This window comes from Microtus pennsylvanicus, chromosome 2 (genome assembly GCF_037038515.1).
Source record: "Microtus pennsylvanicus isolate mMicPen1 chromosome 2, mMicPen1.hap1, whole genome shotgun sequence".
NCBI classification, from domain to species: Eukaryota; Metazoa; Chordata; class Mammalia; order Rodentia; family Cricetidae; genus Microtus; species Microtus pennsylvanicus.
This window is the reverse complement of record NC_134580.1, coordinates 130,434,919-130,452,974: the sequence shown is the minus strand read 5'-3', so window position 1 is coordinate 130,452,974 and position 18,056 is coordinate 130,434,919. Positions and strand designations below refer to the sequence as shown.

At 38.6% G+C, this 18,056-nt stretch overlaps 1 protein-coding gene across 1 annotated transcript in view; it reads right to left on the bottom strand.

Annotated features, from left to right (window-relative positions):
• Itch (itchy E3 ubiquitin protein ligase) overlaps positions 1-18,056 on the bottom strand; it is an 89,760-nt gene that overhangs the window by 42,143 nt on the left and 29,561 nt on the right. Inside the window, exons 6-11 of the mRNA XM_075962650.1 lie at positions 17,175-17,312; positions 10,526-10,571; positions 5,871-6,028; positions 4,456-4,657; positions 1,881-1,976; positions 1,137-1,311 (exon numbers count right to left, since the gene is read on the bottom strand). Coding sequence (XP_075818765.1) covers positions 1,137-1,311; positions 1,881-1,976; positions 4,456-4,657; positions 5,871-6,028; positions 10,526-10,571; positions 17,175-17,312 — 815 coding nt within the window. The remainder of the gene's footprint in view (positions 1-1,136; positions 1,312-1,880; positions 1,977-4,455; positions 4,658-5,870; positions 6,029-10,525; positions 10,572-17,174; positions 17,313-18,056) is intronic.

Sequence of the window (18,056 nt, the reverse complement as noted above, 5' to 3'; positions counted from 1 at the left end):
TTTTCTCAGAGAAAGATAGGTGATACATTATGACTTGAGATTACAAAAATTCCCAGCAGCAAACCACAGCAAGGAAAGCACTAATATATTTTTCACTATTTTGGCACTATTAGTCTGAAGGAAAATATATATTTAATCCATTTATTTATATATAGAAAAGGGTGCTTTGTATGTGTGTGTGTGTCTATCCCCACCCCACACAGTGTCTCTGTACACAGCCTGTAGTAGCCCTGGCTAACCTGGAACTCACAACTTAGGCCAGAATGGATTAGAATTCAGAGATCTAACTTCTGCCTTCCGAAGTCCCCTGAGTACCAGAGTTAAAGCCATTTACCACCATATCTGGGTAATTTATTTTATGTTTTGTTTTTGAGCAGTGTCTTGATTGTCTGGGCTGGCCTTGAACTCTTGAGCTCAAGTGAGTTGTCCACCTTAACTTCCCAAATGCTAGGGTAATAGATGAACACCATCAAACCCAGCTTTGTAAAGAAAATACTTTACAAACATATACAGTATAAATATATGTACAGTGTATTACTATAAGGAATGAAAGGAGCAGCACACCAAAAAATTTATTCAGTAAGCTTCATCTGTGAGTGTTCAGTGACTCAACCCCACTGTCAATTCTATGCAACCACTTAAATCAGGTTCCCTGAAACTGAAGTTATAGGCAGTTCTGCATACTGAATTGTTTTGATTCTTTTCAAACTGCTTGGGTCTATTCTTATTATTAATCTTCTCCATGAACTTTAAATTGCTCTAACTTGTTTTCTGTTTTTGATTGTTTGTTGGTTGGTTTATTTTTGTTTTTCGAGACAGGGTTTCTCTGTGTACCTTTGGGGTCTGTCCTGGAACTAAACTAACTCTTATAAACCAGGCTAGCCTCAAAATCACAGAGATTCACTTGCCTCTGCCTCCCAAGTGCTGAGATTAAAGGCGTGCGCCACTGCCACCCAGTTAACTTGTTTTCTGTTTCGTGTTTATTTTTAACAATGACAGAAAACACCGAACTCACAACAAAATCAGCATCTACCTATGTCATCTTTTTAGTGCTTTAGATGACACATGCAGGCAACTTTTTAAACACTAAAGATTTTTATTAGTTACAATAACCAATAATTCAATAGATTGCTTACCCCATAGATGAATCTCTGGTTAAACTGCTGCATTGCTCCCTGAAGCTGACTACGTTGTAGCTGCCACTGTTCATAGTTCCGGACAGATTCCACTGTTGGCCTCTGCCATGTTGTTGTTCTTGTGAAATGGTCAACATAATAAATACGTCCCATATTGTCCACACGCCGTTCCCAACTAAACCAGAAAAGAAACAACTAATTTAAGAAAAACCTGTGAAAAACGTGAAACTTTTACCTTGGGGCTACCTCTCTAGCCTACATACCTTGACTTTTTTTTTTTTTTTTTTTTGTGAGACAGAATTCCTCTGTGTAGCCCTGGCTGTCCTGGAACTCACTCTGTAGACCAGGCTGGCCTCAAACTCACAAAGATGCAGCTGCCTCTGCCTCCTGAGTGCTGGAATTAAAGGCATGCGCCACCACCGCCCAGCTTGAACCGTGGAATCTTTAAATTAGAAGTGCTAACAGTAAAATTCATTGGCCATGGTATGCAACCCCAGAACTTGCAAGGCTAGAGGCTGAGGCAGAAGGACCAAGAGTTCCTTCTGCAATACACAGCAAGACTCTGTCTGCGAAAAGAGAATAAGTCACAACAGCAATACCCCTCAGCATGCTGGAAGTTCTCTAGCTCTCTTCTTTCTAGTCTGGGTCTAACAAAAAGCAAAACAGAGGAGAACAAGAGGATTGTAGGGCACACTGGGTACAGATGCAATTTGTTCTTCTTTGTTTGTAAATTCAGACACTTACCCAGGAGGTAGAGGTTCTGGTCTATCCCATGTTGTTCGCTTTTCAACATGGTCTACATAGTAAACACGCCCATGCTGGTCTACTCTCTGCTCCCACCTTAAATACAAACCAAAGACTGGTGAGGGCACTGTGTATTATTTGGCTTTCTAACCCTGTCTACACAGTCTCACTTTAAATGACCATCCGTGACACACACACAACAGCGAATGAGGTTTCTTTTCCTAAGTGTGTGCTCTGGAAATAACATGCATTTCAGAGTCAGTCCATCCACTCAGAAGACCAAAGTTCCTCAATCTCATCAGACTATACTCAAAATTCTGACTATATTCTAGAAGAACTGAAATCAAAGCATATCCCTATCAGACATAAGACAAGAGTTACAGACTACCCACTCTAAGTACTCCAGTCTGCTGGGAAGGTTTGTTGCCAACGAGAAGAGAATAGCTATAAACCATCAGAGTCTGTTAATTTCACCATTATTTATTTGCTTACTTATTTTTATGTGTTTGGGTACTTTGACTGCATATATATTTGTATATCATGCTTGTGCCTGGTACCCACAGAAGTCAGAAGAGAGCACTAGATTCCCTAAGAGTAGAATTACAGACAAATATAAGTAAGTAGCCATGTGGGTACTGAGAATCAAAACCATTATTTCAAATCTTAAAATCTTTTTTTTTAATTTTTTTAAGATTTATTTTATTGTATGTGTATCAGTGTTTTGCCTGTGTTTATATGTGCACCATGTATATGCCTGGTACCCACAGAGATCAGAAGAGGGTCCTGAATCTCCTGGAACTGGAGTTATGGGTGGTTGTAAGCCACCATGTGCATGTGGAAGATGAGCCCAGGCCTTCTGTGAGAGCAGCAAGGGCTAGCTAGCTCTCAGTACCGGATCGTTTGTTCTTAAGCACAATCTTCTAATTTACCTTGCCATTGTAGTATGGTTTAGATATAAACTGTTCCTTTCTTACCACCCCACCTACTATACTGGCTCATGTTTTTGAATATTTGATCCGCAGCTAGTGGTACTATTTGGAAGGTTGTAGAACCTTCAGGACACAGATTCTACCTAGAGGAAGTAGATTGCTGGGGTTAGGACTCTTTGAAGGCTGTAACCAGACTGGCTTCTACTTAAGCTCTCTGCTTTCAAACTACCACAGCGAGGAGACCAGTTCCAAGAAAAATCTCTCCCCCAAGTGGTTCTGTCAGGTCTGTCGCACTGGTGAGCACATAAGCTTTCCAAAATGAAAATGCCTGGTTACCAACAAGTATAATCTGTGTAAGTAGTTAAAATCCCCAGCACGAGTTTATTAATTTACCTGTCAGTCAAATAACTGATTGGCACGCAGAGCCCTGAACATGAGGTTTTGTTTCAATTTGTGTGTATGGTTTTAAGGTAGAACTTGGAACTTTACATATACTAGACACATGCTCTACCACTAAGCTAAACTCTTAGCCCTGACTGAGCTCTCAATTTGATCAAACTATTAATGTTAAAAATAGGGGTCTGAGGATCTTCTTTCAGAGGTCCTGAGTTCAATTTCCAGCAACCACATGATGGCTCACAACCATCTGTAATGAGATTTGGTGCCCTCTTCTGGACTACAGGCATACATGCAGTCAGAACATTGTATATATAATAAATAAATCTTTGTTAAAAACAAAACAAAACACAAAAGCCATAGAGGTTGGGGAGATGGCTCAGTAGTTAAGAACACTTTCTGTTCTTACAGAGGACCCAGGCTCAGTATCCAGAATCCACATCAGATGGCTCAGAGCTGCCTACAACTCAAGTTCCAGGGGGTCCAATGTCCTTCCTCTACAGGCACTGTCCACATGTGGTACACACAGAGACAAGGCAAGCAGGCAGGCACAAGTGTACACACATGTGAACACACACATACCAATTAAAAAAAACCTTTTAAGTACAAATTAAAATGGAATTATGGAACTAGTTTACCAGTTTAAATTTTATGCTGCTATGATTTTATAATAAAAACTATTTTAAAGGGGCATTTGCTTTTTCCCTATGTAGAGAAGCAGCAGTTAGTCACATGGCTATTGCTTGACTCTCATTAACTTTCTGTGGGTGGTGGTGTGTGTCCTTTAACAATTGTTTTGTTTTCCAGGTGTAATGGTGCACACCTGCAACCCACACTTTAGCAACAGCAGCAGAAGGATCAATGCTATCCACAACTACATCGTGAGTTTGAGGTCAGTGAGGGCTGTATCACACTCTGCCTCAAAACACCAAACAACAACAACAACAAAACATTTTTGAGACAGTCTCCTGCTGTAGTCCAAGCTGACCTGGAACTCACAACAATCCTCCTGTCTCAGATTCCCAAGTACTGAAGTTACAGGCATGTGCTAACATACCTAGCTCATTTTTGTTCTTCCAAAAAAGGAAGATGTAGTATTTAAAATATGATAAGCTTTCTTGGATTCCATACTTCCAGAAATCAATTACAATTACTTAAAAGACAATTAATGAAAGAATATAGTATAATCTTTTGTAAATTACTAAGTACACACAAAAGTTTAAAGAAAACAAATGTTAGCAGTTACTTACCCAGGTGGTAGGGGAGCTTGACTTACAGTATTCAGTGGCCTTGGGCCTGAGCCTCCTGATATAGTAAGAGGAATTATTAACCCAGATGTTGCTCCTTCAGATGTACTTGTGTTTGTATTTACATTTGTATTTGTTGGTGGCAAAGAGCCTGTACTAGAACCGTCACTTTCAGAACTAGTGGATGGTGAACCGTTGACAGATGCTACGAGAGATTTGGATAACGTAAGAAAAGCTTTTGTTTTCTGAAATCTAAAATCAGGATCAAATTTTAACTTAAGAATTTAAAAGTAGGGCTGGAGAGATGGCTCAGTGGTTGAGAGCATTGCCTGCTCTTCCAAAGGTCCTGAGTTCAATTCCCAGCAACCACAGGGTGGCTCACAACCATCTACAATGGGGTCTGGTGCCCTCTTCTGGCCTGCAGGCATGCACACAGACAGAATATGTATACATAATAAATAAATTTTAAAAAAAAAGAATTTAAAAGTAGTCAGGCAGTGGTTGTGCATGCTTTTAATCCCAGCAGAGGCAGGTGAAGCTCTGTGAAATCTCTGTGAGCCTGGTCTACAAAAGCTAGTTCCACGACAGGCCCCAAAGCTACAGAGAAACTCTGCCTTGAAAACAAAAGAAAACAAACAAAATTATCAGATTTATTCCCCTTTTTTTTTCTTTGGCCTGCATGTATGGCTGTGCACCATGTGTGTTCCTGCAAAGGTCAGAAGAGGAAACACAATTATGGATGCTGGAGAACTACCACGTGGGTGTTGGGAATCTAACACAGGTCCTCTCCAAGAGCAACAAGTGCTCTTAACTGCTGAGTCCTTTTCTCCAAGCCCCCAGTCAGCTCTTTCAAAGATAAAATGGACTAAGCAACCAATTTTTTTAACTATAAGATATGCCAGTTATAGTCACACAGATTTCCATCTAACTGTACTGTCTATGATTTATATAACACATATTATTTTCATTCTTAATAAAGCATTTCCTTATAGAACTTCATTCCTGGAAGAAAAACTTAAAGGAAAAAAGCAATTCTTAGTTGCCTATGGAAAGATCATTCTTAGTCAAGTCTTTAAATGTAAATATAAAGCCAGAAGCCAGACACGGTGGCTCATACCTGCAATCCCAGATCTTAAGAGGGCTGAAGCAGAGGGATTTCTAGGTTTGAGGCCAGTCTATGTTACAGAGTAAGATTCTACTTAAACAAAACACCAATGACCTGATACGTACCTGTTGATCAGTTTCCAAACAGAACACATTTAAAAACACTAGGCATGGTAGTGCATACTCATGATCCCAGGATAAGGAAGGAAACATTTGAGGCTAGCACAGGCAACACCTGGAGACTCTGTATCAACTCTTCCTACCTACCAAAAGAACAGTATTTACAAAACAGCAATGAAGGCTGAGATATATACCTGGTCTTCGTGGGGTGGGTGGAGGTGGTCTCGAAGGTCTAGGAGGTCTAGAAGGCTTAAAACCACCATTTGAAAGGGATGGAGAATTGTTCCCATTTGTCCTCTTGTTATCTGCGGACACTGCAGCCTCAGGGTCATCTGATCCATTTGTGCTCACTCTGGCAAAGAGGGGAGAGAGCAGGGAAACAAAACAAATGTTCTTCCTTTATTTAAGAACAGCAGGAAACTAAAAATTTAATATTTTAAGAATTGGAGAAAAAATCTTTTTCTTTCTAATTTCAGGCCAGTCTTATCAAATAAAGAGGCCATAGGTGAAAGTCTTATACAACTCCTTGGAGTGGTTTGAATGAGACTTGCACATAGGCTTGTGTGAATGCTTAGCTGTTTCCAAGGAGTGGAACCATTTTAGAAAGATCAGAAAAATTAGAGGTAATGGCCTTGTTGGAGTAGGTGCGTCACTGAAGGCAGTTTTTAGTTTAAAAAACCCATGTGAGATCCAGTCTCTCTCAGCCTGCTGCCTGTGGATCAGGACAGAAAGCTCTCAGCTCCTGTTCCAGTGTCCTGACTGTCTGCTTCCTGCTATTATGACAATGGATTAAACCTCTGAAACTATGAGCAAGCTCCCAACTAAATTCTTTCTTTTCTAAGAGTTGCCTTGGGCACAATGTTTCTTCACAGCAATAGAAGAGTAACAACCCTTTAGACAGTGAGGAGTTACTCAAGGATACAACTGGAGTCCATTCGAAATTACTAGATGTGACTGCAGAAAGGCTTCAGAATGCCCTGTATAAGCAGGAATGAAATCAAGTTCTTCAAAATCCTACTGCCTATAGTCAAAATACCTACAGGCCTATGAACACCCCTCTATATTTCCTATGAGAAAAGTCACCATCTATAAGAGTGTCAAACAGTCCAAGGATACTGACTTAGTACACTGGTTTGAAAGGGGTTTTCCTTTTGGTTTTCAATGCTATATAAACACACACATATATTATTTATATTATATATTTACATTATTTATATTTCTATAAAATTAGTATACATTAAATTTATGTGTATGTATGTGTATATACATATATACATACGTTTGTGTGTATATCTCCCCTTATCCATTCATTCACTTATTTATTTGTTTATTTATTTTGGTTTTGCAGGGCAGGGTTTTCCTGTTCAATGCCTGAGCTGTCCTGGAATTTGCTCTGTAGATCAGGTTGGCTTCAAACTCACAGAGATCCACTCACCTCTGCCTCCTGAGTACTGAGATTAAAGGCATGTATCACCACTGCCCAGTTCCATGCTATATTTTTAAATATGCAATTGTTGCATTTCTATGTAATTAAATTAATTCAGCAATAAATTAGCTACATTTTATTTCAATGGTTTTATATTTTCATTTTTTTTTAATTTATTTAAAATCAACTTAGAATTTACTTTTGTGTTGGGATAAAGGCAGTAGCTACATTTTTCTTTTGCCAGATGGCCAACTATCCTAGACTATTAACCTATGGTCATAATAACTTCTGTAGCATTTGACAATGTTCATTAAACTCTTGGTTTTTTGTTGTTATTATTGTTACTGTTTTGTTTTTGTTCTCGTGAGACAAGAGCCTTTTTCTAATAAGCAGCCCAGGCTGGCATCCAACTGAAGATTTCCTGCCTCAACCTCCCAAGTACAGGGACTACAAATATACCACCATATGCAGTACTACCCCATCTCTTTTTTGGGGAGGCAGGGTATAGTCTCACTTTGTAGCCTTGACTGCCTGGAACTAACTATGTATTTAAGTCTCAAACTCACAGATCCCCTTCTGCCTCCACAGTACTGGGGAGAAAAAAAAAAAATGAGCCACCAAGTCCAGCTATTTCATCTTAAACATTTAGGTTAGATTTTTTTTGTAGATTTTTAAGTTGAATTTATCTTACTTTATGTGTATGAATGTTTTGCCGACATGCATACATGTATACCACATGTGTGTTTGTTGGACCCCTGGAGCTGAGGTTATGAATGGTTGTGAGCCACCATGTACCAAGTTGGAAATTTAACCTGAGTCTTAATCTCAGCTCTTAATCTGAGCTATCTCTGCAGCCCCTTCATCCCGTCTTTAAAAGCCATTTTTCTCTAACTTCTGTCACTCTGCTTTTATAATCTTGTACTTAGATTTCTAATCACCCTCTGATTCTTCCTCTTCTTCAGATTTTTCTCTAGGATCTCATATCTCATAATTTCAAAGATTATCTCTAAAAATTATCTACAAGCCAAAATTTCTATAATTAGTGGAACTCTCTCCCAACTCCAAGTATCAAGTTATTAACAAAATGCAGACAATACAGCTCTCCAGCTCTAAGGCATTCCTTCCAGTTATTCTTAATTTCCAAGTCCACTTGATTCTGCTTTCATAGTCCCTCTACTCTCCCACTACACCCGCCTCATTACCTTTTAGTAGTCTACTATATTAATTTTCTGTCTGTTTTCCCAATCTTCACTTGAGGCAATAGAAAGAGGAAAATTTAAAGCAGACATGAGATCTACTTTACCATGTCTGTCGATGAGTCAAGAAACTTAAACACAACCGAGAAAGCTCAAATTACTTTGAGAGATAACATTTACTTTCCTAAAGACAACTTTTTAAAGTATAATAAAAACAAACAAACCATGCTTATGAGGGCTAGAATGTTTGTAACCATGAGCTTTACCAGACTGTTCACGCTTGTCCCTAAATACAAACCACATACCTCATAAATGACTTTACAGGTTCATTTACAAGAGTCCTTAAGATGCGAGAAATGAGAACTTGCTTATACATTTTTATTTAATTAGAATATTTTAAATTTTATTTATTATTATTGTTTGCATCCAAAGTGTGTGTGAGGGGAGGTTCGAGCCATGGAGTATGTGTGTCTGGGGGGGGGGGTTCGAGTCACGAGGCATGTGTGTGGAGATTGGAGGACAATGCTGTGGAATGAGTTCTCTCTTTCCTCTTTTACCAAGGTTCTAGAAATCAAACTCAAGTCTTTAGAGCAAACACACCAAATGCTTTTTATCCGTCGAATCACCTCACTGCCCTAGTTTATAAACTTTATTTAAATTTTAAGTTTTGCTTGATTTTTAAACTTTGTTAATAAGTTACATCCTTTGAGGAATGAGACTTAGAAAGCCACAGGATCATAAACAACACTACTATAAAGCCATGTAAGCACAGGGCGATCTTAAGAAGCCCATAGTCACATCTTGGAATTATGTTCTGTTCCTTTTCCTGTATGTCTAAGCACGTATAAACTGAGTCCAATTCACCCTGGCTCATTCTCAACTCTTTATACTCAGGGTAAGGCTTTAAATGTGTGGAAATCCTAAGAGAAAAGGGAACTCTTCAAGTAGTTAGTAGCATATGGGGGCGTGTCTTCCTGTTGTTGCTGACAAGACTCATAACCACAAAACACAAACTACACCACACATCACTGCCAAATAAATTTAATTTTATAGAATTCTGATTATATCAAATCCCAGTCAAATATTTTTTTGCCCTGTTTGGAATAGAATCCCTGGCTTTGGACACACTGGGAAAATGTTCCAACACTGAATTATATCCAAGCCCTTTAAAACATTTTTATCATGAAATTTTCTACACATTAAAGAAGTAGAAAGATAACATGGGAGCCTGTTGTACTAGTTTATCCAACTTCCAAACCATATTATACGCTATTTCCCTTTACATAGCAGAAGCTAGTCTTTAACTCAAGCAATCAAGTTGGTCTTTGAGCCCTGGCCCCCCTGACTCTACCTCCCAAGTACTGGGATTCGCAGCATGTTCCCTAACTCTGATATCCCTGCAGCAATGAAATAACATGGTGCACCTTTTCAGGATGATTTTTCTTTTATGACCTGTGACACTGGTTTTTTGGTTCTCCTATTTAAATTTTAAGATTTATTTTATTATTTATTTATATGTAGGTTTTGTATCCATATGTAGGCACATGCATTCATGTGGATGTCCACAGAGGCCAAAGACATGTTGAATCCACTGGAACTTGAGCTACAGGTAGTTTGTGAGCCACTAACATGGGTGCTGGCAGAACTAGGATCTTTTGGAAGAGCAGCATGCATTCCTTAATGCTGAGCCAGCTCTCCCTTTTTTGTGGTTTTGCTGAGACTACACTTCTCATAACTCAAGCTGGTTTTGAATTCCTAATCTTATCTTCTTCTCCAAAATGCTGGATTACAGGTGTGTACCAACACCTCAAACTTTGTAATGATTTTTTTAAAGACAGGATTTCTCATTTTGTAACCCAAGCTAGCCCAAATCTACACTATGCAATCCAAACTGGTTTTAAACTCACAGACAGCCTCTTACCTTAACCACCGAAATGCTGGGATCACATAGATAAGTCAGCATTCTTGGCCCACAATTTATCAATCTGAACCTGAAAACTGGCAATGATTTATTCATATATGTGTGTGTGTGCCCACCCATGTGTGCCTGTGTGTGAGTGAATGTGTGTACAGAGGTGTACACATGAGTGTCTGTGAAAGCCAGAAGACTTCAGAACTCCTGAGCCAACTTTCCAACCCCCTGAACCTGAGTTTAAATTAATTAAAACAGCTTAATTCCTTCTTGTATATTTCTGCATTCCGTAGTAAGTAATCAATGAACACTTACCTTGTTTCATCTTTGGGTCTGCAACCATCATCATTCTGTGAAGGACCTTTAACAACAAATTTAAACAAAATAAGATTCAAGAGAGTAATTTTCAACTAAAACTAAAAGAAAAGCAAAACCTTTTATTAAATGATTAAACCTTTCTAGTACTTATCCAAACATAAATTTTAAAGGGAAAATACAAAGATGCTCAAATTGTTCAATTCTATACATATTGTTATTCAATAGGAGATTAGTTGTTTTACCCACACCCTACTTCTGCATTTTTTTTTAGATATATTTTTTACTCTAATTCAAACCCAGTATTAAGTCATTTTCCAACCTCAGGCTGGCACTGAACTCCTCATGTTTCTGCCTCAGCTTTGTTAGGGTTAAGAGCTCATACACAACTTTTAACCATTTTATCTGAAATACGGGAGAAAATTACTACAATAGCAAACGGACAATATAAACAACTCTGAGATAGCAAAGCCAATTAATAACTTTCCTGATATAAAGGAGCTGGAAAAAAAAGAACTCAGAGAAAATGAAAGACGCCAAGAACTCTCTGAGAGGAAGACTATCTGAAAAAACAAAAACCAAGTAAGTTTCAAAGAGGCCCAAAGGCATGCCATAATGTTCATGCATTCTTCCAATTTTATTCACAGAAAGAAGAGGAAAACTGAAAACTGCTTACGAACTCAAGGTGAACAGTCTAGGCACAACAGGCAAAGAACAAAACTCCCAAGATACAGCCACAATTCCAGCAGTAAAATTACTAGAACACCATACCATAGCACGTAACTGTATTATGCCACAGCTAGCAAGAGTGGTAAAAGTCTACTATTTTTCTTTTTTAAGTACTGGGGATTATAGAAATATACAGTTAAAAATGACACAGTAGAACAGATAAAATGTGGAGTTGCTTTGTAATTAAAAATGTTTAAAAATCTACAGTATTAAAAACAAATGAGCCGGTGGTAGTGGCGCTCGCTTTTAATTCCAGCACTAGGGAGGCAGAGTCAGGCGAATCTCGTGAGGTCGAGGCCAGCCTGGTCTACAAGAGCTAGTTCCAGGACAGGCTCCAAAGCTACAGAGAAACCCTGTCCCCCAAAAATAAAAAAATTAAAAACAAATGAACAAAACATTTTACCTCAAAAATATGCCAAGTATGGGCTGGCAAGATGACAGGCAAAAGTAAATGCTACTAAACCTGATGACTTGAATGTGATCCCTGGACCCCATCTGATGGAAGCAGAGAACCAACTCAAAAAAGTTGGCCTCTCACCTCCATACTTTCACCATACTCATACACCTATATACATACAAACACATGTAATAAATACAATAACAATTTTTATAGAAACCCATTAACTATACATCTGAAATGAGCCTTATGATATACAAAATGTACTCTAATAAGTGTTAAGAGAGGTCTCTAAAATCATGACATAGTGTTTGGCAGAAAGTTCTCTGAAGTTGGTGGTGAGGGGTTGAGTGACCGCCAGCAGAGCCATCACATAGTACAAACAAATTTACCATGTAGATAGATAGACTTGAGGAGTTCAAGCACCAGCGTATCAGCTTGGCCAAGGACACAGCCATATTGGTTCCTAGAACACATTTGATGTCTGAATCTGATTGAAGAGATCTTGGCATTCAGCAGAGTCAGGAGGGTGGGTAACCTCATATCTTACTGTTCTAGCAGCCATTATCCAAGAAGCCAAAGAAAGGAAGCTGTGAGCCACCTTTCAGCATCAAGCTTTATGCATCTGTCCCTACTCTCACATCTTCCTGACAGCGGGACTATACCGCTTTCTTCTCACTGTGATATTTAAAGGACGTTCAATCCACTGTTTGAATGTGCTGGTACCTGCTTTGCTTCTTGAGTCAAGCCAACAATGCCACAGCCCTGTCAGATGTATGTGACTCCAAAGCCATAGTGTGCTCCATATCCAGCAGGCCACATCTGCTACACTGAGCAAGTGTCCAAGGATCAGTTCATGGCTGTTACAGGGAAAGTATGAATTTGTTGTTGTGGTTTTCCTGTATTGGGAGTTGTATTTATGGTGACTTATGGATTTACGTTTCAATATATTGGAAACTTTCCATTTTACTTGACAAATCTGTTACATGTTATAAGCTTGATTAAAGAGGAGTTTTTATAATCTTAACAAAAAAGTCACACCAAAATGGGGTTGTGGATAAAACTCACTTGGCAGAATGTTTGTTTAACATGCATAAAACCCGGGCTCTGAGCCCCAGCACTTGCACACACCAGGTGGATAGTTCCCATTAGTTATCTCACCAAGAAAGAGACTGCCATGAATTCAAGGTCAGTCTGGGACACACAATATATTACAGGTCAGTCTGAGCTCCACTGTCAAATTGTCTCAAAATAAAATGAAACAGTATTTTTATGTGTATTATATTTTCTTATAATGACTGATATATGGGACATAAGTGGAACAAGAAAACTATACCATACATATATAATAAAAAAGCCACTGGTGGGGGTGGGGGTAGCTTGGCAGATAAAAGAATTTGACAACCCTCATAACCGAAGTTCAATTCTAGAATCTGCATGAAAAGTCAAGACACAGTGCATCCATAATCCAACACTCCTAGAGCAAGACAGAGGCAGAGAGAAATGTCTAGAATCTCTCAAGCCAGCTGCCTGGAGTGTGCAGCACAGCAGCCAAAAGAAGAAGCCCTGTCTTATCTAGGTAGGAGGTGAAAACCAACTCTAAAACTTGTCTTCTACACAACTGACCACCACACATGTGCTGCAGCATAGGGGTATCTCATTCATACATACATCACACACACACATTCATGCATGTGCAACACACACCACAATAAATAAACAAGAAAAACATCCAAATTCTAAATGCACATGTTTTCACAGGGAACTCTGGGAAAGCTATAAAGACTCCGCCTCAGAGAGCTGAATTAAAAGAGCACTCCCACCACAAAGTAACTAGTTCCAAAAAAAATTAACATATAGTCCTTGGCCATCAGGCAACCTCAAGGGTGAACAAAAACTTGATCTAACATACCAGAATAGAAGCAGAACACAGCTTTATAACACTTTATCGTGTGGCAGTTACCAGCTATGAGGAAGTACAAGGCCTCAGGCCAGCAGCAAGGTGGGGAGTGCTGAAGCAGACGTTAGGCTAGGGACTGTAGAAAGTAGATAAAATGTTTTCAGATGCAGCAAACTCTGGCACTATCCAAAGCAAAAGACATTTTCTCTGAAGCAAAGAACTCCCAAATTAGGCCTTTAAAATTCTGATAGACTAAGATAAAATGGAAATTTGCAATCAAAGAACATGAAATAAAAATCAAAACAAACCCCATAAAGGGAACAACAAAAACATTTCTAAGTTAACATGGTGGTGCATGCCTATAATTTTAGCACTCAGCACTCAAGAGGAGCATTCAAAAAAACTGTTGCAAACTTCAGGCCATCCTGGTTGTCTACATAGTGAGCTCCGGGGCAGTCAGTTTTATATACCAAGACTATGAAAACACCAAAAAATAAAAAAAATAAAAATCACTTATATCCCCAAAAGTTTTAGAAAGTATAACTATTAACTGGAAGATATAGAGGAAAATTGTGGATTAAAAGAAAATTAATATATGGAGCATGGTAGAACATGATTGAAATCCCAGTACTTGAGAATTAGAGACAGGGTGCTGAATTTGAGGTCAGCCTGAACTACTTAGGGAGACCCTATCCCCAAAACCTGAAGATGAGGGCTGGGAGTAGAGCTCAGAATGCTTGCCCAGCATGCTAGCAGCCCTGGATCTGATGCCTAGCATCCCCAGCAGGTGAATCAAGAACGGTAGCACGCACATCTTGATCCTGGCATTGGGGAAGTGAAGGCTGAGGATCAGAAATTCAAGGTAATCCTTAGTTACATAGTGAACATGAGGCTTGTTCTACATGAGACTCTATCTAAAAACTAAATCAATCTTTTAACACCCCCACATAAAGCCAGAAAATGTGAAACAAGCAAGAACAATTCTTCTCATGAGTATAAACCAAGAGACAGTAAACCACCACAGAGAATGTTTTCCTGAAAGTTAATAGCAGTAGTTATAACTTATAATAGCTAAATGTCCATCAGTAGATGGGTAAATTGCAGTGTACATATACAATGAAATATTATTCAGCTTCAAAAAGGTACTGATATACACTACAAGTTTAAACACTAAATGTCAACGATGGGGCTCAGAGGAGAAAACTGTTTGCTGTGCAAGCATAAGGACCATTACTCAGAACCTAGCACTCACATAAGAAGCGGTATGTGACCCAGCACATGCCTACAACACAGGCTGAGAGGAGAGGAGATAGGAGTTAGTGCTGGAGCTTGCTGGTAGTCAGTTAGCCAAAATATCAGAGCTCCAAGTACAGAAGACCTTGCAGGATGATAGAGGACAAACACTGTTGTCACCTAGCTGCCATGTGCATAGCTGGACATACGAGCACAGATGAGCACACACATACACTCACAAAAATTCAGCTATGATTTAATATGATACAACAGTTACTTTTCATTGTCAACTTAACTGGATTAAGAAATGCCTATGAGAGCCCAGCACTCGGGAGGCAGAGGCAGGAGGATCTCTGTGAGTTCGAGGCCAGCCTGGTCTACAAGAGCTAGTTCCAGGACAGGAACCAAAAGCTTTGGAGAAACCCTGTCTCGAAAATATAAAAAAAGAAAGAAAGAGAAAGAAAGAAAGGAAGGAAGGAAGGAAGGAAGGAAGGAAGGAAGGAAGGAAGGAAGGAAGGAAGGAAGGAAAGAAATGCCTATGAGGTTAGTAAAGCATTTCCAAAGATGATGAGTTCATCTGACTTAATGAATTGATTAATCCCTCAATTTGGTAAGCTGAAGTAATACATGATGAAGTAAAGAACTCAGGCGGGTTCCTTAGAACTTACTAACCTGGTAAGAAGTACTAATAATACACTTAGACCTGAAATAACTGCTTACCTGGAAGCTTAATGGAACCAAAAAAACTGAAGTCTAATACAAGAGGCTAAAATTAAAAGTAACGAGGCACATATAATAAGCAGAGATTTTATCTTGTTTTTTGAGACAAAGTCTCATTATGTAGTGCTGACTAGCCTAGAATTCACTATATAGACCAATCTGGGCTCAAACTCAACAAAGATCTACCAGTGTCTGCCTCCTGAACACTGAGATTAAATGTGTGTGCACCACATTTGTTATTTAATAGAAGCCGAGTTCCCAGCTTATTTTATTTTTATTTACTGTATGTGTGTTCCACGGTACGTGTGGAGGTCAGAGGACAGCTTTTGGAAGTTCTTTCCACCTTTTCATGGGTTCTGGGGATTAAATTAAGGTCCTCACGCTAAGCTATCTCATCAGCCTTCCCTGATTCAGAGTATATATAACAAAGAGAAGATCCTGGGGCTGAACTGGGTATGGCAACTCATGTGTATAATTCTAGCGCTAAGGAAGCTACACACAAAAGAACTGTTTCAGAGCGGTGAGACATCTCAGCTAGGAAAGGCAATTATTACCAAGCCTAGTGACAAGAGTATGATTCACAGGATTCACATGGTAGGAGAGAACCAAGCTGCAAGTTGTCCTTGGACCTCCACACTGGTGTTATAGTATACAAATGCATCAATGCATCTACACACTTAAATAAATATAATAAAAACCTTTTCAAAAAAACACAACTGCTTCAAATTCAAGACCAATACATGGTACAAAGTAAATTCAAGGACAGCCTAACCCACAAAGTGAGAGAGACCCTTTCTCAAAAAACAAAATAATGACAAAAACCTAAGCCAGACAAGATGGCTTACACCTGTGGATTTACTCTAAAATGAAAGACTCACTAGCATGACTTTTGCATTGAAGTGCCAGCTACTGAGAAAACAAACAAACATGAAGCTGTAAGTAAATTAAAGTATCTTATTAGGGTATCTTTTTTTCCTTTTCTTTTTTCTTTTTTTTTCTTTTAGTTTTTCGTGACAAGGTTTCCTGTAGCTTTGGTACCTGTCTTGGAACTAGTTCTTGTAGACCAGGCTGGCCTCGAACTCACAGAGATTCACTTCTGCCTCCCGAGTGCTAGGATTAAAAGCATGCGCCACCACCACCTGGCATAAATTAGGGTATCTTAACAACATGATTTATTTATATTTTGTGTGTGCGTGCATGTGTGTACATCCAAAAACGTAACTATTAAAGATTTCCTGTGAATAACATTCAACAGAACTTCAACTCTGAAGCAGTATAACCATTTCTGAATTTTTCTTCTATTGTATAATTTCTTTTTAAAAGAGAGAGAGGGGTGGGGGAAGGACACAAGGTGGCTCAGTCCGTTAAGGCACTTGCCACCAAGCCTGATCGGCTGAGTTCAATGCTTGAAACCAACATGGTAGAAGAACTGACTCTTATGAATTGTCCTCTGACTTCCATATGTAACCATTTAGCCAGGTGTTGGTGGTGCACACCTTTAATCCCAGCACTTGGGAGGCAGAAGCAGGTGGATCTCTGAGTTGAGGCCAGCCTGATCTACAAAGTGAGTTCCAAGACAGTCAGGGCTATACAGAGAAACCGTGTCTTGAATAAACAAAAACCAAAACCAGAATCCAAAAACAAAAACAAACAAACAAGTAATCACTTACCTTCTGAGCATGAAGTTTCACCATTAGTAACAACTTCAGCTTCTACTTGCAGCCCATCAAGACAAACTGACAAATCTCCCATTGTCTCTGTTGGCTCTTTGTCACCTAGAAGCTGCAAAGTCATAACTACTTCTTCAACTGAAAAAGAACGATTATACAAGAAAGATCACTCTTTCAATTATGTGTAAACTGTTTTACTAGACAAAGGTTTAAGAACTATAAGACCAGAACATTGCTTTTTAAAAAGAAAACAAACTTCACCAATATATATAATATTTAATAGATAAAATACAAAATATTAAATAATCCAAATCATCTATTATATTTATTCCACACTTGTAAAAACAGTATAAATCAAACTAGCATGATTTAGGAATATAAACTTGGGTTACATTGATTATTTAGCAATATAAACTTGAGTTACATTGAAAACAAAATTTAAAAATGGCTTATATATCATAAAGACCTAAATAAGAAAAAAAAAATTCTTTTTTTTTTTTTTTTTTTTTACTTTTTAAGACAATGTTTGCTCTGTAGCTTTGGAGCCCGTCCTGGAAACTAGCTCTTGTAGACGAAGCTGGCCTCGAACTCACAGAGATCCACCTGCCTCTGCCTCCCTAGTGCTGGGATTAAAGGCGTGTACCACCACCTCCCAGCTAGAAAAAAATTCTTAAAATTATGTCAAGCATAGAAAAACAATTCATTTAAAGTATAAGATCTAACTAAAATGAATTATGATTTTATAAATGAAAATAAAACAACCATCTAAAATAAGGAAACTTCAAAATTAAGCATTATAAACAAACACTGGGAAATTTTCCTACGCCTTTACCCTAACATCACATTTGTTTCTCTGAATTATTTTTCCTTCATTTCTGCTTT